The 25,918-nt window shown below is 45.3% G+C and overlaps 4 protein-coding genes across 6 annotated transcripts; 2 read left to right on the forward strand and 2 right to left on the reverse strand.

Annotated features, from left to right (window-relative positions):
- The first annotated feature begins 1,269 nt into the window (after window positions 1–1,269).
- Window positions 1,270–14,534, forward strand: LOC137904257 (junctophilin-1-like). The gene is made up of 7 exons (XM_068748414.1): window positions 1,270–1,648; window positions 4,343–5,090; window positions 5,605–5,723; window positions 5,995–6,252; window positions 10,220–10,641; window positions 11,316–11,412; window positions 11,919–14,534. The coding sequence occupies exons 1-6, from the start codon at window positions 1,270–1,272 to the stop codon at window positions 11,394–11,396; spliced, it is 2,007 nt and encodes a 668-aa protein (XP_068604515.1). The 3' UTR covers window positions 11,397–11,412; window positions 11,919–14,534.
- Window positions 14,535–15,423: 889 nt separating this feature from the next.
- On the reverse strand, window positions 15,424–19,642 carry blvra (biliverdin reductase A). 2 transcript variants are annotated; one of them, XM_068748836.1, is made up of 7 exons: window positions 19,527–19,642; window positions 18,659–18,782; window positions 18,413–18,532; window positions 17,771–17,868; window positions 17,099–17,206; window positions 16,168–16,246; window positions 15,424–15,777 (listed from the first exon to the last, which is right to left on the reverse strand). In XM_068748836.1, exons 2-7 carry the CDS (start codon window positions 18,775–18,777, stop codon window positions 15,522–15,524), a joined length of 780 nt encoding a protein of 259 aa, XP_068604937.1. In that variant the 5' UTR covers window positions 18,778–18,782; window positions 19,527–19,642; the 3' UTR covers window positions 15,424–15,521. The 2 variants fall into 2 exon arrangements, with proteins under 2 accessions (XP_068604937.1, XP_068604936.1); XM_068748835.1 differs by having other exon boundaries at window positions 16,168–16,336.
- On the forward strand, window positions 19,346–21,834 carry coa1 (cytochrome C oxidase assembly factor 1). Of its 2 annotated transcripts, none has more exons than XM_068748838.1 (5): window positions 19,346–19,586; window positions 20,501–20,684; window positions 20,781–20,932; window positions 21,028–21,104; window positions 21,579–21,834. In XM_068748838.1, exons 2-5 carry the CDS (start codon window positions 20,591–20,593, stop codon window positions 21,661–21,663), a joined length of 408 nt encoding a protein of 135 aa, XP_068604939.1. In that variant the 5' UTR covers window positions 19,346–19,586; window positions 20,501–20,590; the 3' UTR covers window positions 21,664–21,834. The 2 variants fall into 2 exon arrangements, with proteins under 2 accessions (XP_068604939.1, XP_068604940.1); XM_068748839.1 differs by lacking the exon at window positions 19,346–19,586 and adding an exon at window positions 19,664–19,673.
- Window positions 21,835–23,749: 1,915 nt separating this feature from the next.
- mrps12 (mitochondrial ribosomal protein S12) lies at window positions 23,750–25,768 on the reverse strand. Its single transcript, XM_068749206.1, has 3 exons — window positions 25,652–25,768; window positions 25,134–25,184; window positions 23,750–24,297 (listed from the first exon to the last, which is right to left on the reverse strand). Exons 2-3 carry the CDS (start codon window positions 25,180–25,182, stop codon window positions 23,915–23,917), a joined length of 432 nt encoding a protein of 143 aa, XP_068605307.1. The 5' UTR covers window positions 25,183–25,184; window positions 25,652–25,768; the 3' UTR covers window positions 23,750–23,914.
- Window positions 25,769–25,918: the final 150 nt, after the last annotated feature.

A 25,918-nucleotide genomic window follows, 5' to 3' on the forward strand; every position in this document is an offset into this window, starting at 1 on the left:
TCATTGACACGTTCACATTTTTCTCAGAACAATAATCAGACATTATTGCAGGCTTTCATTTCTGGTCAGATGTGATGCAGTAATACTCGAAAGTATGAACCATCTCCTGTCTTCCTCTTCTTGTTTTAATCCAGATGGCTCGCTGCTTCCATCTAGTGCTGTTAATCCAGAGCTACATCCAAAGGACTAGCAGCGCTCTCCACATCGTGCATCGACCAGAACAGACATCCAGGCCGAGGAAAATCCCCAAGAGCAGAGACTGGACTTGTTCATCTTTAGTTGAAGTTGAAGGACGTATGAAGAAGACGTTTTCAAAAACAGATGTTTTTTTTTAAAGACATGTTTCTGGAAAAAGGTTAACAACTCGTTCAGTGAAAATGTGACAAACTCATTTGTTTCAGAAAAAAAACAGGGCTATAAAGAAAGAAAAGAAAGGAAGAAAGCTTTTGGGGAGTTTTGGGAAAAGAGGATTTAAAATGTGGACAGTCGGGAGCAGCTTTCGTTGTGAAGATGATGATGTCCAGAAGATGGCAGACTTTGATAGTCCATGGAGATGGTGGTCCTTGCAGTTTTCACCAAGGCTATTCTAATGCCACACTCAGATCGTTCTCATAGTTTGGGGGCTCGCTCAGGGTAGCCCGAAATCAACGGCGCAGGAGTGGTGGAATATCTCTGCTGTGAACCAGAGCTAAGCTTCTATGTAAGATCCAAAGGTCCTCCTGGTCCTCCGTCTGTCTGCAGACTGCAGGAGCCTTCGGTGTCACAAATCTGAACAGATCAAACAGTTCAGATTTGGTGGATCCCTCTGGGATCAATAATATTCTGTAATAATGTCACTTCAAAAAATAAAAGGGAGCGTCTTCAGTTTAGTGCAGAGCTAAATGAATGGATGAATGAATGGATGGATGAATGAATGGATGGATGGATGAATGGATGAATGAATGAATGAATGAATGATGCTTTATGTTTCTTTTCTTTTCTTTTGTTGTGTTTGGTTAATTCTTCTTGTACTTATTTGTGACTAATTGAAAATTCCCTTCTAATAAAAGAAAAATATTTACAATATTTTACATGTGCGTGAATGTGGGGAGCCCCTCCTCCCGGGGAGCCCCCCCACGGGGAACGGACGTGGCACTGTTTTGACAAAGCGGCGCTCCGCGGCGGGGGGAGCGGGACACTCCTCCAGGAGTCACGGCGGCGGCCCCCCTCCCCACCCCCCCGCGGACCTGTTGAGAAGCCGCCAGCAGCGCTTCTAACCTCCGTGTCTAAATGACGGGCGGTCGCTTCGACTTTGAGGATGGTGGCACCTACTGCGGGGGCTGGGAGGGGGGTAAAGCCCACGGCCACGGTGTCTGCACCGGACCCAAGGCCCAGGGCGAGTACTCGGGCTCCTGGTCCAACGGGTTCGAGGTGGTCGGCGTCTACACCTGGCCCAGCGGGAACCTGTACCGGGGCTACTGGGCGCAAGGGAAGCGTCACGGACTCGGTGTGGAATCCAAGGGGAAGTGGACCTACCGGGGAGAGTGGACTTATGGGTTCAAGGGTCGGTACGGGGTCCGACAGAGCCTGAATTCTCCTGCCAGGTACGAGGGTACCTGGAGCAAAGGTCTGCAGGACGGCTACGGCGTGGAGACGTACGGGGACGGAGGTGAGGAATGTGACGAGAGGCATGAAAGGTTATGACGTAGGATCGTGTCAGAGACTGTTTTTAGAACTTTCCCCAACACACATACTAAAGGTTGTGTTTAAAACTACCCCCCCCCCCCCCCCACACACACACAGACATAAAAAATGTTGTTACTATAATAACAATAGTAATTCATAATAATAAATATAGTAAAGTAATAATAACGAACAACGTTCCCTCTAAACTGAATGCGTGCGCAATTGCGCACAGCTGATGCGGTCTTCGCGCAGCACTTACAATGGACAACACTTCCAGTTCAGTGTTGCACATTTATAGAACTGTCTCCCCAAACCCTGCAGTCTCGTCCAAATTCCTCCGAATGCCACATTCTCGTTGTCTTTGTGGTCAAGAGTGGAGTATGTCCTCCAGTCGCCACTGAGGCGCTTGCATTATCCTCTATTAGACTATTCTGTAGGCGTAGTTTTAGACTCCCTTAGAACGCTCCCTATATATACATGGTGTCTGCTTTACACTGCTACTTATAGCAGTCCTTCTGTGACCTGCATTTTGTGCTCTGTGTTAGAAGGCAATATTTTCTTGCTTCTATTTCTTCTTTTTTCTGCTCTATGATTTGTTGCTGTTGATATGCGTGACTTGTCCACAGACAGAGGTCTCCAATGAGAAGTGTGATTTGGTGTTGGAATATGATACACCACTGAAGTTTGAGTGTGTCGCCGTGAATGGATCTGGATGGATGTGCCGGCCTGATGGCTGCAACATTTGGACTGGTGCACTTTGACTTTTGTAACTGCTGATATTTGCAGATGTGTCTCAGGCATGGCTTGAAGACTCCACGGGCATCTTTCTTCAGCGCTGAATAAAATGATACGTTCCTTAGAGCATGGATTCAGTCCATGTTGGAACAGAAGAAAATTCATTTAAAGTAATGTATGTACAGTATAATGAGATAATACCTTTGTAATTAATTTGTTAACATTAATATAAATCAGTGGCCCGCAAAGCTGGTTAAGAGACAAGACGATTGTGTTTGTCTGATCTACTAGAAAGTGGATGGATGACCGTTAAAATAAAGAACCAGTAGAGCACCTTAAGTCAAGGCAGTGAAAGGATGTCCTTGTGATAAAGTATTACCTGAGAACAAGCAGGAACACCTTTGGTATGTTCATTCACAAATACTGTGTTCATGCTGTTGCTGAGGTGTGGATGGACACACAACCTGAATCGCTGTGGGTTACCGGAACCGGTGCAGAATGGATTAGAATCCCTCAAAATCAGTCTGAGGCCTTTATTGTCACTACCAGCCTGTGTTCCAAACCCGTATGAGATGAAGTTCTGAGGATTCACCAGTGACACCAGTAACAGCAGATTCTGAATGCCCCCTTTGCCACAGTTAACATCCTCGGGAGTAGAAACCCTTGGAGACGGTGCCACCTGTTCGTGGCAGTATCACCTATCAGACACTCTCCGGGATCTCTTACCAGACAGACCAAAAATAATAAGAAACACATCCTCACTAAGTTTCTCAATTAGCCTATAAATTGAGCGATACATTCAGAATCAAAAATAGGTTCCTTCTCAGTGAGACATGTTTAGCAATGAGCGCTGCGTGAAGCAGGTTGTACAAGCACTGCATCATAGGGCCCCCAGGTGTTACCAGAGATTATCACTAACTCTTCCACACCTTCACCTGGACACGGCAGTCACAGCACAGGAACTGTGAGGCTGGGCATCTTTCATACGCTGACTATAACATTCATTCTCAGAAAATGCACCCACCGGAATAAAGGTCCTGTTGGTGCATTTTTGGAATGAGGACACAGAGAGGCGGAATTCTGAGGGAGTGCTGGGCCAGCTGTCCTACAGGAGGAGCTATGATGGGCACCAGGCTGCTTGCCTTGACCTTCTGGCATAAGCTTAAAGTTCTGTTAGATAGCATTAAAGCAAGTCTGGCGGATGCATCTGATCGGGATAGCGGCGTTGCTCAGACAGTTCAGCTGGTGACCGTGCAAAACTTATCAGCTCGCGTTCACGGCAAATAGTGTCAGCAGCTAAAGGTTCGGTAAAGTTGGAAAGATATTCACAGATTGGGACTTCCGGCATCATTGGTAAAGGTAAAAACGATGCCTCTTCCCCATCGTTGTAACGCAGACAACGTGCTACAAGCTCAGTTTGATCATAACTAGCTGTCTTTCAAACTGCGGAAACAATAATGTCTACGTGCAGCCGGCTGTGAGACGAGAGTCTGCAGAATGCAACAGCAAAGCGAGACACGACACAGATATTCAATAACTTCACTTTTAGGCACTGCAGTGTCACAGAAATCACTGCGGACTCATGAACACTTTAACACCGGATCCTTCCATTTGCACTGCGTGATTGTGTTAGTTTTTTGCTGCTGCTGTTTTTGTGGTGGGTTTTTTGTATTCCCATGTTTTTTTTAACTTTGCTTGGATCCCCTATAACGTTTTGCATTTTATTAATTGGTGTTATTTTATGTTTCATGTTGCACGATTGCACCGAGAAAAAAATCCTACAGTAGTTGTGAATAATTTCACTGACAATGTCGAATAAATAGATTCTGATTTTTGGGTTATTCCACCATTATTCCTTTGACGCAGATTTCTATTTATTTCTAAATAAGACATCTGTTGCTGTTTGTCAGACATCTCTCACTGTTTTCCATTCTTGCTGCAGGTACATACCAGGGTCAGTGGACTGGTGGGATGCGCCATGGCTACGGCGTACGCCAAAGTGTTCCCTACGGGATGGCCAGTGTTATCCACTCACCTCTACGAACCTCGCTGTCCTCCCTCCGCAGTGAGAAGAGCAATGGGACTTTATTGACTGACAGTCCTGCTGGCACACGTGGTGGCTTTGTTCTCAACTTCCACACGGATGGAGAGGGCTCAGAGAAAAGGAAGGGCCTTTTCCGCGGCGGCTCCCTTTTTGGCAGCCTTCAGCGACTACGCAAGTCTGACTCGCGCTCATCGATTTCCAGTAAACGCAGCTCGGCACGCAGTGACACCACCATGAGCCGCATAAGTTCAAGTGATGCCAACTCCACGCTCAGCTTTGGAGATGGAGATCCAGGTGATGACTACCTGCCCCTGGAAGACAATGTGGATGCCACCACCACTGAGTCCTACATGGGTGAGTGGAAGAATGACAAGCGCAGTGGCTTCGGTGTCTCTGAGCGTTCCAACAGTATGAAGTATGAAGGCGAGTGGCTGAACAATAAACGTCATGGCTATGGCTGTACCATCTTTCCTGATGGCAGCAAGGAAGAGGGAAAGTACAAGAACAACATTCTGGCCCGAGGCATCAGGAAGCAGCTCATTCCTCTAAGGAGTGCCAAGACCAAACAGAAGGTGGATCGCGCCGTTGAGGGAGCTGTGAGAGCAGCAGCCATCGCACGAACCAAAGTGGAGATTGCCATCTCCAGGTAAGATTTGCAGCGTGAAAAGAATCTCAGCCGACCGCAGCTGAATCAATAGTCAGACACGTTGACTTCTGTTACATTCAGCTGAGCCCATTAGCCTCATCTCTTCCATTCGCATATATAATAAAAACATGATGGAAAAACAAGTGCGAAGGTCTCTGGATGCAGATGATTCGCTCCTGAAGCTCCGCACATGCCTGCCATCATGTCCTTCTACGCAATGAGAAGCGGCACAACTAGGGTTAGGGTTAGGGTTAGTCTCCCCATAATCAGACATTCTATCAGCACTGGTGCTCCACTCAACAAAATCAGGAATACGAAACTGACACTCTCTGGTTTCAGTAGCCTGTTGCAGTCAATGAATATGCTAACGCGAGGCTTTGTAGGTTAAGCAACACTTTAATTTCAATGCAGCTCATCACACCCTGCTGAAGCATGTTTGAGAGACTACAAATAGCAATACATGTAGAACAGAGTATTATGGTTAACTCACAGCTATAATTGTCTGTTTTTATAGGACGTCCCATGGCCGCCTCAAAGCAGAGGGTGCAGACCAGGCTGCACTGTCAGCCAATCAGGATTCAGATATTGCCAGAGCTGTCGCCAGAGAGCTCTCCCCGAACTTCCACCAGCCAGGTATATTGTATCAAAAGCAAGAGAACTAGGGCTACCCCTTGAGTCAAATCCAGCAGAGACAGGTCTGTCCCTTAACCAAAGAAGAAGAACCAGGGCTGCTCCTTGAGCCACGCTAACAGAACGAGAACAGTCCCTGGGCCATATTAACATGACCAGGTCTTTAAAAGACGTAATCACAATTCTCTTTTTATAAAGCTTTTTACCCCTAAAACAAGGACTTTGCGTATTTGACAAATGTGCCTTTTTTCTGATTCTGTCTATGTTGTTTCAGGCCCTGGCTACATACAGCAGAAATATAATGAGCCGGTGCCGGTGAAGGAGCTTCCTGTGGAGGAGATCAAAGAGAACTCCCCATCAGGGAGCCCTCATTTCTATCGCAAAGGCACAACACCCACCCAGTCTTCATCTCCGAGTCCAGGCCCCAGCCCCACGCCTTCCGACGATGCTCTTTTCAGCAAGGCAGCGCCAACCACCTCGGCTCTCACTGTGAAGGAGAGGAAAACACCAACACCTGAGACTCTGGCAACAAGTAAGGATTTTGGGTTGTTGTTGTTAGACTGACCAATATTATCAGCGGATGCTTTTATACTTAACAGAATCACTGAGGTGTGTGTAGCGGGTAGCAGTCCTCCAGTGGCAGCTGCCGGTTCAATCCCAGGGAGCTTTGCTGCATGTCTTTCCTCCTCACGCCTGCATGTCCTGTCTCCATTTCATCTGTTCTACCGCACAATACTAAACATGGCCAGAAAAATGACTTGAAAGAAGAGCTTCACAAAGCAAATGAACAACGTGACCACCTGCCAAAGATGCAATAGGGAAGAGCTTTTCACTGGATAAACATCAACTGTTTGGTGAAATCTGCTACTACCGGTACTACTGTTCTTTCTACTTGTCCCATGAGGGGTCGCCACAGCAAACCAACCTTCTCCACTTCACCCTGTCCTTTGCATCGTCCTCCCCAACACCAGCCACTCTCATGTCCTCCCTCACTACGCCCATGTATCTTCTCCTGGGTCGACCTCTAGCCCTGTTCCCTGGCAGTTCCATCCTCAGCATCATTCTACTGAAATCAAATCGTAAAAAGTAGTACTTATGGCTATGTGAAACTGAGCGCATTACCATAGAGAGTGAGAACTCAATGGATTGAGACTAACAGTTTTAGATAATATAATGGACAATACAGTATAGCTATTGTACTTTTAATTAATGTTTCCCTGAATTTCCCTTTATATTGCCTTTTTGAGCTGGTGAATCAACGTGAATACGAAAGTCATACCGGATCGGTCAAGGCCTGGGTTAACAACGACCACCAGCAGCGTTGTTAACCCACTGAGCGCTGCTGGAAAATGGATTACTCTGGGTCGAAGACAGAGACGAAGAGGAGGAAAATGGGTGCATCACCAGCGAGAGAAGAGGTAATGGAAGTGTTTGGGATTAGGAGTGAGGACTTTGAATGTTGGGACGATGACGGGAAAAGCTGGTGGACATGATGAGGAGGAGGAAGGTTGATGTGTGTGTCCAGGAGACAAGGTGGTAAGGAAGCAAGGCTAGAAGCTGAGGAGCAGGATTCAAGTTGTTATCTAGAAGGAAGAGTTTCAGATAAGGAGACCTGGTGGTGGAAACAGGAAGTGCATAAGTGTACACAGGAAAAGAGGTTAGCTAAGAAGAAGTCGGACATTGAGAGGACAGATGAGAGTAAACAGGAGTACAGGGAGATGAGACGCAAGGCAAAGGTAGAGGTGGCAAAGGTCAAACAGAGGGCATATGATGACCTGTATGCAGGTCAGATAGTAAAGAGGGAGAGAAGGATCTGTACAGCCTGACAGGATGCCTAGAGAGGTAATGTGGTACTGCATGAGGAAGTCTGGAGTGGCAGAGAAGTATGTCAGAGTAGTTCAGGACATGTAGGACAGTTGTAGGGAATGTGGAAAGGAGGTGAAGAATCGTGTGCAGGCAGGCTGGAACGGGTGGAGGAAAGTATCAGGTGTTCTCTGTGGTAGGAGAGTGTCAGCGAGGATGAAGGGAAAGGTCTACAAGACAGTGGTGAGGACAGCCATGATGGACGGCTTAGAGACAGTAGCTCTGAGGAAAAGACAGGAGGCGGAGCTAGAAGTGGAGGAGATGAAGATGCTGAGGTTCTCCTTGGGAGTGACCAGGTTGGATAGGATTAGAAATGTGACAATAAGAGGGACAGTGAAGGTTAGACGTTTTGGAAACAAGGTCAGAGAGACCAGACTTTGAGGGTTTGGACATGTCCAGAGGAGAGACAGGGACTATATCGGTAGAAGGATGCTGAGGCTGGAGCTGCCAGGGAACAGGGCTAGAGGTCGACCCAGGAGAAGATACATGGACGTAGTGAGGGAGGACATGAGAGTGGCTGGTGTTGGGGAGGATGATGCAAAGGACAGGGTGAAGTGGAGATGGTTGATTTATTGTGGCGGCCCCTCACAGGACAAGCCAAAAGTACAGTATTGTAGACATTTTAGTCCTCCTACTTTGTCAGACAATGTATTTGACCAATCTGGCTTTATAAACAGGAAAAATGCAACGGAGAAGCGGAGAGTTTAAAGTACATGCAACATCGGAGTGGCACAAGCATGTGATGCTGGAGAGACGATCAGATGGCATGGTAGATGTCCTTAACAAGGAACATGGAAGATAAATCAAAAGTTGCTTTAAAAAAAAGCCCAGATGTCTGCTGTGATCAGATATTATTACAATGAGAGCGACTTGATGCAACAGGCCTTCTAGTAATAATGTTCCCATATCGAAAAGCTATGGCCTGAACTTCAAAAACAAACTTGTAGACCAAGCATATGATGGCACTGATGTCATGAGTGGGAAACGTTCAGGATTCCAGACTAGAATCAAAGAGCAAGCGAAATAGGAGTTTTACATTGTTTGTAGTGCTGAAGATACATTTCTCAAATCTGCCTTTGCATCAGAAGAGTTTTCTTTATTCAACTGTTTTCACATTTCACATATGTTCACCCGAAGTGTCTGAAAATGAGATCTATAGCACTGCAAGAACCCTCGAGCACTTGAGCGACACAAGATGCGCAGGTCAGATTGTAGCTCTATGAAACATTATGGATAGATTTTCTTCGAATAGTGTTACGAGAGAGCTCAAGAATGCAGTGGTGAGAGATCTTTTGAGGTCAGCGGTCTCTTGTCACAGATGGATCTTAAGGCTGGCAGTAGGGACTGGGCTTAATGACTGAAGGGTGGCTGATTCAAGATCAGTATGGACCACGAATGTAGTGAGCAGTGCACAGAATCCCCAAACCAGCTTCTGAGGGGCTGCTGTAGCTGCCCTTCACTTCATCATTCCACCACTTTCTCCATTTCATGCACAGCTACTCGGCGACTCACAGCCGTGTTTGGTTAAGAGGGACTGGCCGTACGTCGGTCTCTGTTAAATTACCGTAAGCACATTATGCTGTGGTGAGGCCGCGTGCCAAGAGCTGGAGCCGAAACTGTATCTGTATATAGGCCATGTGTGTGTGTGTATAGTCCTAAAAAGAATATACCCACTGTGGATTCATAACGTTTTCTTTTTCTTGTTACACTCTCAGCAAGAAGGTTCAGGGTTTGATTCCTTTCTCTACAGAGTTCGTATATTTTCCTTGTGCCTGCTTGGATTTCTCCGGTTTCCTCCCGCCTGCAAAAGCATGCAGCTTAGGTGTTCGTAGGCGTGAGTGTGTGTGTGTGTGTGCATGAGTGATTGTCTGTCTATGTGTGGCACCGGCGATATGCTGGTGATGCGTCCAGGGTGTGTCCCGCCTCTCACCTGTAGTCAGCTCGGACAGGCTTCAGAATGCAAGACGTATAAAGCGGCTGCAGGTGAGACCATTGAGGACGTCTACAACAAAATGAATGGGTGCAACTCCTTTCTGAGATGCGACAGCATTCAACTCTGGACTTGTCAAGAAGCTTTGAAGCCTTAGCTCGGACACTGAATGATGGAAGACGTGAGATTTTTATTTTGACAACTTGGATGAAGAGTTGAGTATTTTCAATCGATGTGATGCAGCACAACAGCCAGCTGCGAGAAGACAAAAAGAAAAAACAACTACGCTCCAAACTGGGGGGGGACACAGTCTGTGTATTGTTGGACAGAACGTGATAAAGATGGGCTCCTTTCCTTCTTTCTCTGCCCAGTCATTGAACACATACTGAAAACCCTGAAAGTGATGCCTTTCTGAAAGACTTAACTTCGTTTTCATGCATTTGCTTGTTGATGCACAAATTCAGTCGGGCCATGAACTCTCAATCCATGTAAAGGTTTGGACAGAAAAACAGTGGTATTCAGAAACCCTCTAATACAGTCAAGGTGGTACTTTTCTTTGAGTCATATAGCAAAGTGTTTTTGAGCTCTTCAGACTACCAGATCTTTGCGTATGCCTTGATAAAGAACTGGAAACTAGTGATGTACGCTGCTCTCCAGTAAACGTCTGCAGCAAAACCAGTAACCTCTCTTATTTTCTACTTGGCAGGTATAACAAATGCAGCATCCAAACTTTCTCTCAGACAAGAAGCGAAGCAACGAGAAACTTCTCTGGTAGGCAAAGCAGCTATTAATGCAACAGCCACCAGTTACCCCAGCAATGGGCAGATTCACTCCCAGTATCATGGTTACCACGTCAAGGCAGATGTCACGATTCCACCACCTGAAGAACCAGTTGATGTGGCGGACGACCTTCATCCATCAAGCCTTACATGCTTTCCACCACCTGCCAAAGAGATTCAAGCACCAGCACTGAAACGCTCAAACGCCCCCGTCCCCTCAGCAGGTCCGTCAAAAGATGTCACCAAAGCACCAGAGCCAAAAAGACAGGAATTAAGCAAACCTAAAAGCCTTGCAGAAACCAAGAAGGCTAGTATGGAAATAGTTCCTGAAAAAGAAGAAGAGGAGACGGTGAGTTAGAAAAAGTGATTGTTCTGGGGTCTAAATATAATATTAAACATCCGTGGAAATGAAACCGAGAATCCCGTTTAACTATGATCTGATTCAGGAGGTGAATGATAGATGGATGCATTAGCGGAATTTTATTTTAGCTTAGCTGAAAACTTTGCCGGACAGAAAACTTGGAGCAGCTGAATAAAAAGTTACACAAGAAAAACGTAATTTCTGCAAATTGCAACAGCAAAGAGAGATACTACACAAATATTCAGTAACTTCACTTAGACACTGCAGTGTCACTGAAATCACAGATTTGTAGGACAGTTGTACGGCAGCAGTAAAGTGTGCAGTAGGACTGACGGGAGTATAGTGTGGAGGTGGGATGAACCAGGGATCAGCTCTGAGCCCCTTTTTGTTTGTCATGGGTAGACGAAAAGATGAGGTGAGATGGGAAGCTCCTTGGAATATGATGTTTGCAGATGACGTTGTGATCTGCAGCGAGAGCAGGGAGCAGGTAGAGGAGAATCTAGAGAAATGGAGGACTGAAGGTGATCAGCGCTAAAACAGTTTGTAGACTCAGTTAGACTCTAAAGTGGATGTGTTGCTTCTTGTGGGGTGTCCCGGGGCATGTGCTAATGAGGAAGGGCTGAACTCATTTTACAACCTGAACATTTCTCGTGTTTCCACAGCATCCGAACTCAATCCTGGTGGTTCTAGTGATGCTGCTGAATGTAGGTCTAGCAATCGTTTTTGTGCATTTCCTCACCTGACCAAATGTGGATACAGGTAAGAATATAGTTGATTGATTTCAAAATGCACATCAACCAAACTGCCTTTGTTTGTCTTCTACTGGCTGTGGGTCAAACGTGGACTAATCCAGACGCCTTTGTAGAGAGAGAGAGAGACCGAGATGGGAAGGAAAAGACGAATGGACGTAGTGAGGGAGGACATGAGAGTGGCTGGTGGCACCTTGTCCTGTTTTATTCTTCTTTCTGTGATGATGTATTTCAGACATGAGACTTTCTGAAAGGTTCTTCTCATTTACGAAAGCTACTTCTTGTAAATAGTTGTATGAGTTCATATTGAAATGAATATATCTGTAGTCCTATATCTTTGCACATGAAACAATTACATGGGCGTTGCCTTTATAATCTTGAAATAATTGTGTGGCATCTAAAGAGTTCTCTTTTCAAACGAGGTTACTTTAATACGTGATCATAGTTGAAACATACAAACTGGTGATGTGCTGTTGGGATGCACTTAACCCGACCTTTTCCTTCCTTCTCCTGCAGTGAACTCATCCAGACTCAGTCGCTAAAGGGACGCGCTCGAATAATGATGCCAGCCAGGCGCGGGCGAAATGGAGGACTGAAAATAGATGAAGTGAGGAGGAGGAGGAGGAGGAGAAGTCGAGAGGAACACACATGGATGGGAGAGAAAGATGAAACCTTCAACACCCCACCCTGCCCCACTCACTCTCACACACACACACACACACACACACCCAGACACCTGTTCGAGTTCAAACCTGATTGAACTGGTGATGAGTTGTGATTCAGAAGCAGCTGAAGCAAGCAGTCACTGGTTGGAGATGAGACCCAGAGGCTGTCTAACGGGAGGTGTGTGTGGGTGTGGGTGTGGGTGTGGGTGTGTGTGTGTGTGTGTGTGTGTGTGGGTGTGTGTGTGTGGGAGAGCCGTGGTTTAATTTCCAAGACCCTGTTCACGTGTTGAGGTTTTGAAGTGCTTTAATGAAAAGCAGTCCTGCAGGACAGAATGTGTTTACGGATCCAGCAGCATAACGTCTCTGAGCAAGCCGTGGCTCCAGCTGACTTTGAGCTCTAACAGCCTGCAGCAGTAATAATAAGCACTCTGAGAGCTGTTGTGTGCTCTGTAGATCCTGGGGCTCACGATATGGACTAACAGACTGGTCCCTGTCTCTCGTCGAATGACGTTTATCCTCTCTACAGAATGCTCAACCTTTAGTCTTCGGTCGGGATGGAAACCACGGCGTATGACAGATAAACAGCGCCGTCTGCGTGCTTGGCTACGCTCCGAGCTTCGCTTTGAGCCGATGGAAGCCAACAGCTGCCTTGCCATCTTACAAAGTGACGTTAGTAAATGAGGAGGGCCCAGGCAGGAATGGGAAGCGTTTGGCACCCCTTCCATCGGCCATGTCCTATTTATATCGCCTGTCCATCAGTCTGGTGTCCGTTTCCGTCCTTCTGCGCCTGCCGTTATGTCCCGCATCAGGTGCACAGCAGACCATCAGGGGTGTCCTTCTAAAAACAAAACATTATCAGTGTTTTTACTTATTTATTCTGTTTGCAGCGATTCCCGAATCTACCAGAAGGTGAGACTGTTATTTATGCATACGGCTGGTCAACAGCACGCATTCAGTATTCATCTCTTTAATTCTCCCCCGATCACCACGGGAGAAGACATCCAGGAAGTCAGGCCGTCGTGTAGAGTAGAACTCGTGAAACCATGCTTCAATTTGGCTTTGTAGTTTAGATTCCTGGAAGGGGCGGAACTGCTAAGATGTTCGGTCCCAGTAGATCACGCCGCTGTTAAATAGAGAATTAGGAATTCCCAGAAGTTTGAGGTCACACTGCAGGTTACAGACTTTTCTCAGTGCTGATGATTAGTATATATATATACTGTCCATGGAATCCGAATAAATCCAGGTCGTATGAGAGGAACGTGGGTATTGGCTGAGATTGTTTACATCATGTACGAAACAGATGCAAAACATTTTATTTTTATTTATTTGTGAAAAGATGCCTTTTGCAGCGTCCGCAAAGAAAGCGTTTGATTATTGATCAGACTGAGATGTGGAATTAATGCTCTTATAAATGCTCTTATGATTGACCTACTGTTGTTGTTGTTTTGGATTATCTGTAATTGTGTCTATAATTTTACAATACTGTAGATCCGTTCTTGAAACCACTGATTTCTGTTTCTAAAGGCAGTACACGGTTTAGACACAGTGCTATAGAATATATGAAAGTATTACAGTTGGGCACGATTTAATTTGAGTTTACATGAAGAGAAGAGCCTTGCCTTAAATGCTGTTCCACCCTAACGTCTGGTTTTAGTGTTACCTGTGTGTGCGGTGTGCAGATTAATGGAAGGTTGTGTTTGCCTTGGCTTCTTTTTTACATTTGTTACTTTGCACATTCACTCACGTCAACCAGTGAGTGGCTGCTGAGAACTGGAATGGACACGAGAAGGCAGAGTATGTCCCTGTTATTTTCTGACATGCTTCTCTAAGTTAAATAATTATTACTGTGCTCAGTAATTATAAAAGTATTGAATAACTATGTTCATATCCTCCTGAGACCCAGCCAGGCTTGCCATGTGGTGGCTGAGCATTAAATTCCTGCTTGCACTCCCCTCACATCCACTTCCATATCCTGCAACACATCTTCAACGGTCTATTCCTTTAAAGGAAAAAATACCCCTAAAAAGTCTTGAGTTATAAATGCACTTATTTTTTTCTTTTTAATGAGTCTATTTTAAAGAGAGAGAGAGAAAGACTGGAGCAATGGTCGATTCTTGGACATGTCAGCGATGGTTTGATGCTAAGTTGTTACGCATGATGTCATTAACATTATTGAGTCTGAGAAACAGGCGAGCAGAGAGTCTGGTTCAAACTATTTGGTTTCACTAAATGTCTGACATCTGTCCTGAGTGGCGGAAAGACGACTTGATTCTTCCGGCAGATGATCTCTGCTTCACTCGACTGTAAGATGTTGATGGCTTGAAGGGATTTTCAGAGCCTGTCTCCTGAAACGAATGCATTTTGAATATTCATGAGGTTGTTGATGACTCATCCACACGTTATCACTTACAATCAGCAGACTATGGTTCCTGTCAAGACAAATTAAATTCTGTGTCTGTCTTTTTTATTGCCTCCTGCTTTTCATTCGCAGAGATGAGAATCACTCATAAGCGAGAACCTGGAACTGATAAAACAGCCTTGGACTAAATATCTAGGTGGGAGGTGCTTGCATGTTTTAAGTTTAGCGCTGAGATATAATCCAAATGTGCAAAACAAAAGGAAAAATTGAGTCAGAAGGATCAATTTCAGTTGCTGCTTTGGAAACTAAAACTAGTCTCGGCGCCTCCTGCATCACTAACTGGTTAGGAGTCATGAAAAGAAAACTTCAAAGAGCTGAGACAGATTGTTTGATGAAGGACCTTTGCTGGTTGCTTGGAGACACTCTGCCAAGCAGCTCATTCCGCTCCTAATTGGATTTACATCAGAAGCGAGTCTCATTTTTATTTAAATTATTAGATTAAATTACCATAAATCATACATTTAGCAATTGGATTCACATTGACATCATTAGTTCAGTAGTTATTCATAACCTCCTTGGTGGAGGTAATGATATATATATATATATTATTATTTTTCTGGATCATCATCGAAAGGTTCTAGATTGTTCTCGGTGTCTTTATACACCAACCATGGAAAGTAAAAGTGAATCAGAGTTGATTTTTAACTAATTTTTGAATCCATAAATGGGTTTTAATGTTAAAATGTAGTATTTTTTTCTGACCTCAATCTGGATTAGATCCAGAAGACATTTTTCATGAGATTTCATATCAGACCCCTTCATGACTGGGATTTCTGGTGAGTGAATTGAATGCAAATTTTATAAGATATGATTTTTTTGAAAAAAACAAAACATTTTAAGTAAATTGGAAAATCCATATTTTGCTGTATCCAGACGGGTATCCGGATCACTTTCAAAATGTAATGGGATTTAAGTCAGACCAAGGCCCATCTTCAGATTTATTTTTTATTTTCAAATCAGCAGTTTATCCGTAACAGACAAATAAATGGCGTCAAAAACAGAACCTCCTTGAGGGAGGTAGTTAGAGAGTCCCATTTAACACTGCACAAGCTGCTGGATGGTCTCTGCCAGTTTCAAGCAGTGTAGGACCCGAGTCCTCTCTCTCTGGAGCTCCTCCAGACTCACTTGGCCCAGTATCTTGGAAGAGAAGAGGACGAGGTCCTGCATGAAGAGACCGACGGGCCCGCTGGGTGCTGGAGGCATCTCAGTCAGAGTGCAGGAGTCAAAGCGCAGGTTGATGCTCTTGGCTCGGGGCAGGCCTGGCCCCCGCTCCTCAATCCACGTCAGAGAACTGCACAGACATCAGAATTTAATGATACAACAGTGAGCCACTGTTCAGCAAAACCTGGTGGAGGCATGCCAGGTGAGTCCAAAAATCTCAAATCGCCACATTTTCAGCACTATTTTTCAAAAGTAATGCAATGTTTTTGTTGAATTTTCCCTCATTATGGCTCCCAGGAAAGTTAAAATAGCTACTGCTAGTTGGGGTAAGAAGCCTAAGCAGTTTAAAATCTAAATATGAAGGAATCAATAAACATGAAAATGGTGTTGGTTTTTCCGATCTCGCCAAGGAATACGGCATGGCTAAATCGACTTCCTGTATGATCCGGAAGAACAAAGACGCACTAAAGGCCGCGTTGCACAGAACAATCCGTCACAGTGGAAGACATCAGTCCCTCACCGGCTGCCGGAGGTCCGCAGCTGTGCAGTCATCTTGCTGTAATCTTTGGAAGAGTTCTCCTCCAACGTTGCTGCAGTCGCTGAGAGTTCGCCAAATAAGTCAACCAACCAGGTGAGACGTGCAAGTCCAGCGAATGCTGGGAAACCGAATCCAGGTTTCAGAGGCTTACCTTGAATAGAGTCACACGAGTATATGCATATTGATATTTATCAGAGACAATTTATCTGAAGCACCTTAAAGTCTTTGAAGCACCTCTTGCACATCACACTGGGCATCAAATGGCATTAAACCGATCTAGGTTGGTACTAAAATGGAGTGTGTTCAGCAGCATTGCTCGAGAATTGCTATCTTTGGGCGGCAGGAAGTGAACGGCCAACAAAACTGGGTCTCCATGTCAACGTAACGGGACATCAGGGGCCTCGTGTCCAAAGACAGCATGCGCTAAATCCCAAAAAACTGTAAACACACAAAAAGGTTTCTGAATCCAATCGATGTGGAATAGAGCATACATGTTGGGAGTCCCCGGTCCCTCCCTGTCCACGCCTCATTTGAATATGCAAATCATATCTATATTCACATCACAAGCATTTGCTTACTAAGGGTTTAGAGAAGAAGAAGAAATGAGCAGACAGCCTCCCGTCCCTGGCCTGCCAATCAGAGAGCAAACTGGGAATCGCTAAGAACATCCATACGAGTAGAGAGGAACTACTACCCCCCCCCCCCCCCCCCGGCATGCAGCATGAAGAGCTGGAGGCCTCACGGTGGCAGATGGATTTCTCTCTGCAGAGGAGACCATCATACTCCTCTTCCATTCATTACTGAGGAGATCCGGGGAGTATCAAGTAGGAACACACAAACACACACACACACACACATGCACACGCACACACACACACACACACACACACTCACACACACACACTTTACCTACCAGTGAAATGAAGTGTTCCTTCACAAAGCGTCTTCCCTTCCACTTGTCTCTTCAGTTCTATGTAGCCTCCTGAGAGCAGCTCAATGTGTTCCTCATGCAGAATCACTCCTGACACACACACACATAAATACCAATATAAATATCAATATATCCTTCATACACACACATATATATATACTAATATGATGGACAAGCATTTTTTTTTGCATGTGTGTGTCACACATGCAAAAAAATGTTTCAGATCATCACACAAATATAAATATTAGTCAAAGACACACACATATATGTGTTTGTGTATAACATAACACATAGCATGCATGTAGTATTTCATTTGCACAATTGTAATATGCCCTGTTTTCTGTGTATTAATACGGTGGACTGTCTTGTATTCTGTGTTTTCAGTGTGTCTTCATGCGTGCAGTGCATCGGAATTTTGCTTTATGTTGTTAAATACGGAACCAAATTCCAGATTGTTCTCGGAATCTTTCTACACCAACCATGAAAAGTCAAAGTGAATCAGAGATGATGTGTATTTTTAACACGTCAATATTTCTTTGTATCCGGATCGCTCTCAAGATGTAACGGGATCCAAGTTAGACCAAGACCAAGACCAATCCTGCTAAACGCTGTCAGAAACAGAACCTCCTCGGCAGAGGCAGTGACAGGGATCACCTTTCTCCTGGGCCAAATCCAAAAGCTCCACGGCAGCCCTGTAGCTCAAGCACATGGGGTACTCCACGCAGACATGTTTCCCCGCCTGGAGGAAAGTTCTGGTAAGACAGGGGAGTGGCAAACATTAGTCAAGACACAGACTCTGGTTGGAGATTTTAAATAATGCATTATCTTCCTCCACAACAGATTCGATGTGAACAAAAACATCCTGGAACTCTGGTGCAGAGCAATGGATTAATCTAAGAAGGTCGAGCATCCATTGGGGGGGCTACAGGTGTACGCCAGCGTTGTGCCCCCCCCCCCCCCCCATGCCAATGCCCCTGCAGCCATCCCGGTCATCACGGACCTGTCACACAAGTTGGATTCCATCAACCAGATTCTGCCGATCCGGCTCTCAGCGGGACCAACTCTGGGAGGACGAAATAAACGAGTGGGCCGAGCTGAAGGAAAGCGCTCCATGTTGGGGTAAAACCGCCGCAGAGGCAGCAGCCCTGAAGCGGATCTGTTGACCTTTGACCGCGTCATATATCTGCTGACAGCGACGTGTCTGATGACGGACATGAATCCAGCCACGCTGGACCATTCGTGTTCTGCGAGCTGCTGCGCGATCCTCGGATTGATTCACAGATTCTTCCCCGCTACCTGATGTTCTCTTCATGCGACACATTCTCGGTGCAGATGAAGGCGACGTGGACGTCGTCTCTGCTCGCCGCCTCTTCTACGGGCATCTGACGGACGCCGCGCTGCGGCTCCAGGCTTCTCCTGCTGGCAGGAACTGATGTCAACGCCGACGACATCCACTAACATCGCATCCATGCATTTACACAAGCGCGTGCGTGTGTGTGTGTGTGTGTGTGTGTGTGTGTGTGTGTGCGATACGACGGTCACCTGGATATGAAGCCACATGCCCGGAGCTTCTGTGCGGGACTCCCAGGCAGCGGGGTTAACAAGTCCCTGATCCGAACCTGGCCGGCGGCGCCGACACCGACCACGACCGCTCCAAACATGTTGACTGACAAGCATGAGAGGCAAAGAAGCAAATCAGTGATTCTGTTCCCTAGTGTTAATATTATGGGATATAAAAAAAAAAAAGCATACGCATATAAAGTAATGGACATTATGGAAACAGGCTCAATAAGGATAAAGTCAAGGAGCCTCTTTGATGCTTCACGGACGAGGGTTTATTTGATCAGTCTGTCTGGCTGAGCTCGTTATTACAGTCTCACAGAATACACGGCATGCAGTACTAGGGCGGAGATAAAACGCAAGTCCAGATACTTGTACTCTTGCTGGAGCAGAGCACAACGGATGGAAATAAAGAAGTGAAGTACAAATGCTTTGTCTTTGTCTTTGTCTTTAGGGTCGTGGGCTCGACGTGTGCAGCAGTTTGTCCCGGACAGTTCTTCCATTCAGGACATCTGCAGCATTGATGGGACGGTGTTCCTGGCAGGGGGCTGTTGTCCTAGCAACACGCCACTATGATGTTTAATCAAACCTGCCAGCGGCCAGGTTGCAAAAATAGGAACTATTGTTCTGATGTTGGGGCAAGTCGGACATGTTATGTGGTTGCACGGAGGGAGCTCGGCATGTCACAGTTCGGCTGCGTGTAACTATGGAAGAGTGCAACTAAAACTTGAATACCCGGTTGGGTAAAAATAGAAAGCTCGAAAACTCAGAGTGTACGAAACCCGCCTCCTGGAACGGAGCCCGGTTACCCCGGTTACCCCGGTTACCCCGGTTACCCCGGTTACCTCACCTCTGGATCGGTCCTCCGGTCAGTCACGCCCGTGGGAACAGAGATCAGTACTTACGAAACGTAAGCGGAAACGTCCGAGACTGTCAATAAGATGCTGTCATGTGACCTGTTCCACTTCCGCGTTCTTTTCAATCCATGACGTCATTAGTGAGTTGGGTCGTCGCCGATGTTTCGAATGTTTAAATGGAAAATAACGTTTTTGGTACAAATCACCGTGATAAATACAACTAATGTATCTTTTTATGTTTTTATTTACTGCTTGATGGCTGGTGAGGCACGGCCAGTACTGCAGTACATGATATTAGAAACAGAATATGTCAGTATACTTCAGTACACGACATCATATAACAGAATATGGCAGTATACTGCAGTACATGATATTATATAACAGAATATGGCAGTATACTGCAGTACACGATATTATATAACAGAATATGTCAGTATACTGCAGTACACAACATTATATAACAGAATACGGCAGTATACTGCAGTACACGACATTATATAACAGAATACGTCAGTATACTGTAGTACACGACATTATATAACAGAATATGTCAGTATACTGCGGTACATGACATTATATAACAGAATATGTCAGTATACTGCAGTACACGACATTATATAACAGAATATGTCAGTATACTGCAGTACACGACATTATATAACAGAATATGTCAGTATACTGCAGTACACGACATTATATAACAGAATATGTCTGTATACTGCAGTACACGACATTATATAACAGAATATGTCAGTATACTGCAGTACACGACATTATATAACAGAATATGTCAGTATACTGCAGTACACGACATTATATAACAGAATATGTCAGTATACTGCAGTACACGACATTATATAACAGAATATGTCAGTATACTGCAGTACACGACATTATATAACAGAATATGTCAGTATACTGCAGTACACGACATTATGTAACAGAATATGTCTTCTCTGTTTCGCAGTGATGTCACCAGACCTGACCCAGACCTGAACCAGACCTGAACCAGACCTGAACCAGACCTGAACCAGACCTGACCCAGACCTGACCCAGAATGCGGGTTTCTGCTTCTCACCTACAACAGCTCGCCATTTTCACCACTGTGTTGACCGGAGGCGGGATCAGCACCATGTACTCTCTGCAGCAGCGTGAGTGCAGGACCTGCTGAACGGCGTAACGGCTTTTCTTCTGCCAGTACGTTCTACAACCCTTCTCATTTATCATTCTGTCTTTTGGAGTATTAGAAACATTTGCTGAGTCAGACTACCACAAACTGGCTCTTCAAAAGTTGGAATCATGTCCAGTTGCCATGGAAACTCTGGGGTCCCCACCCTTAAAGGTCCACAGCATCCATCTGACCGACAGAAGCAACCGGGTGGATCAGCGGGTGGCGCAGGTTAGCGTTTCTTCTTGCTGTCGTTCTCACCATCCTTGTCTGTCCGTCTTTCCGTTACTGTTTTCCTGTCTGGTCGACTCTCCTCTCGATGACAGATCAAGATTCCTGTGACTGGGGCTAAAACTGGAGCTTACCTGTATACGTGTTCAGTGAGAGACCCTGACTCTAACAGGTGAGGCCCTTCGTTTTAGCCTGATGATGTTGTAAATGGCTTTGTCACTTATGGACAGGTTTCCATTGGATTGAGCCAGATGTTAGCCAGATGTAACCAGAGACCTCATTTCTAAAAGTTGTTGCACACACACACAAAAAAGTGGTGTCAATGGGGGGTAGAATTTTTGTAACAAAAAAGTTACTGCAAAAATTATTGACATTTTTGTTCAGGTACATTTACAATTGGGAAAAATTCAAATCCGTTTTTTTTTTTATTGCAGTTTTAACCATTTATAACCTTTATTGATAAATATTTACCACATTTTGAAACTTCCATTTCTCCTGGAAAAAGGTGCATTTTCTGAAACATAAACTAAGAGAAAAAGACAGAAAGGACCAGACGGATGTTGTAATTGCAGGAGCCATTTCTATATGGTTTTAAGAATGTAGTGCTACCGAAAAGAGAGACTCCACCTGACGTCTCTCTTTGCAGGTGGAACCTTAAAGAAGCAGTTCTAAAGATCCGGACGGGAGAAACCATTGATCTGCTGAATCCTCCCATCGGCACAGGGCAATGACGAAGGCCTGGACGCCGGCCGCTGGCGCTGATGGTGGACATCTGTGTAGCTGCATTGTCTCTTGGCTTGTAATAAGTTCTTACAGAAACAGTTTCACACATGAATGGCTCGCGATGATGCCATTCCTTTGTTGGTTTGTTGTTTGTAGTTTCTTTTATTGCCACTGCAAAAATAAAAGTAAAATTGATGCTGAAACCACAGATCCGTGTACTTCCTCAGCAAAAACGTTGATTACAAACCTTGGTGTGCAGCGTAACCTCATGAGTTCCAGTCATGTTTTATCCCATCCATGATGCCATTAAATACAGGCTTATTTCATTGTGAAGTCTCTGAAGACTTTCATGTTACCCATGGAACAGTCTCCCCTGAAATTATGTCTTTATTATTATTCAATTAGCATTGCATGCGCCAAAAATTATTGTTTGGTTTCATATTTAATTTCTGAGAGTTGTTAAAAACATTCAGGAAATGAGAGAACAGTATAAACTGTTTTCAAATGGTAAAATAAAAAATAGCTAAAGTAGCTTTTATTCCAGTTTTATAATTTTGTATTTAGACTTTTGAACCTTAATGTTATATTGAACAAGAACACCGAGTCCAGTTCCTGAGGGGGGGGGGGGGGGGTGGGGGTGTTGCTGTCGGTCAAACGTTTGGGACCCACGGTGCTGGGACTGCAGTTCCCAGAGGCCTTAGGGCTGTGACATCACCAGAAAGTGACACAGCGTGGGTAGCATCTCCCTTGAGTCTGTCCCAAGCACGGATAAAAGCAGAGGGTTGCGGCAGGAATGGCATGCGGCGTAAAACGTTGCCAGAATTAAGCATGCAATCGAAGGTGGATTTGCTGTGGCGAGCCCTGACGGGACAAACCGGAAGAGGAAGAAGAACCCCTTCTAGACCATGGAGAACACATCTGGGTTTGAAGGGTCGTGGATAAGACAGAAATGCCTCGAACACCCAACAAGCAGGTCACATTTCAAAAGTCTGCCGTCCACTATACAAACATGGTTGTGAAGTTTGCGGACGACACCGCTGTGGTGGGTCACATCTCCAACAACGATGAGACCCACTACAGAGAGGAGGTCCAGAACCTGATGCTGTGGTGCTCGAGGAACAGCCTTGTTCTGAACACCAGCAAGACCAAGGAGGTCCAGGAAGACTGAACACGCCCCCCTGTGCATACGAGGGGAAGCAGTGGAGCGTGTGGAGAACATTAAATTCCTGGGCATCCACATCTCCTCTGACCTCTCCTGGACACTCAACACCAGACACCTGGTGAAGAAGGCCCAGCAACGGCTCTTCTTCCTCAGGAAGCTGAAGCGGGCTGGACTCGCCTCTGTGCTGCATGCCGGGCCACACAAATGTGCACAAGCAGACGTTAGCGGCGTCGTCACAAACGTGCAGGTTACCCACGCCACGGACGCCAAACGCCCCCCCCCGCCCCCACGGACGCACGTACCCACGACTGCCCGTCCATGCTCTACGGCTTTTTCCTCGCATAAAGTTTATTTTTGGTGGTAATGTTCTGGCGAAAATGTGCAAACATGTTTTAGTGTGTGGTGAACACTTTGAACGAGACTTTATGGAGCAGGAGATCAGCGCCGATCCGTCGGGGTGACGAGGGAGCAGAGCTGAAAGGCCAAGTTCTCCATTTACCGGCCGATGTCCGTTCCTTCCCTCACCTGTGGTCACGAGCTTTGGGGAGTGACCGAAAGAATAACCTGCACATCTGTGACGACGCCGCTGACGTCTGCTCGCTGTGTCGTCACAGCGGCCATGATTTCTTCCAGACATGGTTCAGGAGGTCATTACAGACCAACACAAACTACAAAGGATTCACTGGATGGTTTATTTAGCAGTTTGGGGGTTGATTAGGACCCAAAATCACCAGAATAGTGTGGAAACAAGACGATTACATGTCCCCTTTAAAGGGAATAATTGGTGAAAATGCATCCAAAAAGGATTATGAAGTAAATAAATGTTAATTAAGTAACTCCTACATCCTTATTACATACATTTATTTTACAAAGGTTTGTCTCCCACTTGAAATGTGCATCTTTTTTTGGAATTAAAGGAAAGATACCCACCATTGTGAAAGTTTTTTTTTATTTAAATAAGATAACAGTCATGATGAAAGCATAGATATCAGTTTCATCATGATACACATGGAAAAAGTGTCTCAGAGGATTCCTGAATTCAAACAGGAACTCGTCGTCCCTCGTGATGATGTCATGTCCTCTGAAGCCAGTGGCATCTACTGTTTCTTCTTTATCACATGACTACAGTCGTACTTCCCTCGGATTACCTTCAGTTTTACACCGGGCAGATCCCGGGTCCTCCCACTCTCCACGAGCACCACACTGTGTTCCTGCAGGTTATGTCCCTCCCCAGGGATGAACACCACCGCCTCTTTCCCATTGGATAGACGCACTCGAGCGCACTTCCTGTTTGCAGAGTTGGGCTTCTTTGGTTTTCGGATCATCGTCTTCAGGACCACCGCCTTCAGCTGGGGTTGGCCAAACATGACCCCGACAGCTTTGACAGGGGGTTTGGGCTTCCCCTGACGGTGAATCTGGTTGAGCGTGGCCATCATCCTGGAGATAAATGGAACTTTCCCGACATGGGCAAAATGGGAAGCTGCAAAAAGGGAGTAATAATTAAAATGAAGAATAAAGATGACCTTGGGAAATTTGAAAGTGCTTTTTACATTTGTTACCAGGCCGCAGAAAAATAATAAATGATTTGCATAATTTGTTTTGTATTGATTATTGGAGCCTGACCTGTGTTTTATTTTGAAAAACCAACTGGATTTTCTCGCCCGTGAAACTTCTTGGTCACGTGATACGTTGTCAAAAAAAAAAAAGAGAAACTAAATCTTCTTCGAACAGACAAACCAGGAGTCAGACTTAAAACACACGTTCATCGAGAGGTGACTCATGCACCAAGTCCGCTCTGCGTATTATGACTAGAACTTTTTTTGTGTATGTGCGTGAGAGTAGATATTGGTGTAATAATTGTATAATAGTTGCAATTTATGTGAATTGATAAATCCAAATTGTCCGTAGTTTGAGTGTGTGTGTGTGTGTGTGTGTGTGCGGCTGCCTTTCGCCCATAGGAAGCTGGGAGAGACTCCTCCCACAACTCCCAAGAAAATGGGTGGATGGATGTTGTTACACGTGCATAATGTAGGGTGGCTATATTTATATTCCTCTTTTGTTTGTTTTGTTAGTTCATCCTGTAGCAATTCTATTAACTACCTCAAACCTTGTGATTTCATTTGATTTGTAAAAGCAAAATACTGCTGTGCACATTTATGGTGAGAGGAAAAAAACAGGTCTGCAAGCGTGACCTGTTGCAAACCTGTTTTGTTTGTGTTCAATAAAATAAAATTGGAACATTGAAGACGTTATTTAAAAAATCGGAATTGGCAGGCAGGTCAGGCTTTGTAAAGATCAAGGTTTCAAGGTAAATACCTTGAAACAGACACGCCATCATCGGTCTCAGGCTCCAGGACAAAGACATTTCTGAAACAGAGCAGAAATTAATGAGGGTTTCCTTCCCCCCCCCCCCCCCCCATTGGAGCCTATCCCAGCTGACTACAGGCGAAAGGTGGGGGCACACCCCGGACACGTCGCCAACGTATCACAGGGCCTGAGACAGGGAACCACTCACACATCTACGGACAATTGTGAGCGGTCAATTCACCTAAACAAGCATGTTTTTGAGGGTGGAAGGAAACCGGAGAACCGGGAGAGAACCCACGCAGACACGGGGACAACAAATAAAACTCTTTAAAAAAGAAATTCTCTTAATGACATTTTTCTCCGGACTCAATTCTGCTCATGGGAACAAAACTTCCTTCATGCTGTGACTGAATAGCGCGACCTCGTCCTAGCTAACGTCGTTAAGCTAACCTCATTTATATGAATGAATACATTTAATTTTCGAACACGTATAAAAATATTAGATTGAATACTTTTGAACTACTAACCCCATAAGAGAATCCTGACAGGCTGGCAAAGACGAAAACTCCGTTTTTCATCTGAATCCGGGACGGATACTGCACAAGGTCCCTTTGACCGGAAGAACGTCTCTCAGACACAAGCACTTCCGCATCGCGTCCTACCAAAAATAAGTCCGTGTATGCACGTAACCGGGTTTCCGTAAAACCGAATACCCCCCCCCGCCTTCCTCTCATCTTAGAAAAAATAAAATATCAATACAACTTCGTTAAAAAAATCCATCTGCAGCTCTGCAA

This window comes from Brachionichthys hirsutus, chromosome 15, assembly GCF_040956055.1.
Source record: "Brachionichthys hirsutus isolate HB-005 chromosome 15, CSIRO-AGI_Bhir_v1, whole genome shotgun sequence".
NCBI lineage: Eukaryota > Metazoa > Chordata > Actinopteri > Lophiiformes > Brachionichthyidae > Brachionichthys > Brachionichthys hirsutus.

Excerpts from the sequence above, each read along its gene's own strand:
- LOC137904257 (XM_068748414.1), top strand. The coding sequence starts at position 1,270 with ATGACGGGCGGTCGCTTCGACTTTGAGGATGGTGGCACCTACTGCGGG. Across the intron at positions 1,649-4,342 it reads GGAGACGTACGGGGACGGAG|GTACATACCAGGGTCAGTGG; the intron begins GTGAGGAATGTG and ends TTCTTGCTGCAG. Across the intron at positions 10,642-11,315 it reads AAAAAGAAGAAGAGGAGACG|CATCCGAACTCAATCCTGGT; the intron begins GTGAGTTAGAAA and ends GTGTTTCCACAG.
- blvra (XM_068748835.1), bottom strand. The coding sequence starts at position 18,777 with ATGTTTGGAGCGGTCGTGGTCGGTGTCGGCGCCGCCGGCCAGGTTCGG. Across the intron at positions 17,869-18,412 it reads TCGCATGAAGAGAACATCAG|AACTTTCCTCCAGGCGGGGA; the intron begins GTAGCGGGGAAG and ends CTGTCTTACCAG. Across the intron at positions 15,778-16,167 it reads CTGCGGACCTCCGGCAGCCG|TTCTCTGACGTGGATTGAGG; the intron begins GTGAGGGACTGA and ends ATGTCTGTGCAG.
- coa1 (XM_068748838.1), top strand. The coding sequence starts at position 20,591 with ATGCGGGTTTCTGCTTCTCACCTACAACAGCTCGCCATTTTCACCACT. Across the intron at positions 20,685-20,780 it reads CATGTACTCTCTGCAGCAGC|AAACATTTGCTGAGTCAGAC; the intron begins GTGAGTGCAGGA and ends TTGGAGTATTAG. Across the intron at positions 20,933-21,027 it reads TGGATCAGCGGGTGGCGCAG|ATCAAGATTCCTGTGACTGG; the intron begins GTTAGCGTTTCT and ends TCTCGATGACAG.
- mrps12 (XM_068749206.1), bottom strand. The coding sequence starts at position 25,182 with ATGTCTTTGTCCTGGAGCCTGAGACCGATGATGGCGTGTCTGTTTCAA. Across the intron at positions 24,298-25,133 it reads GATGGCGTGTCTGTTTCAAG|CTTCCCATTTTGCCCATGTC; the intron begins GTATTTACCTTG and ends CCCTTTTTGCAG.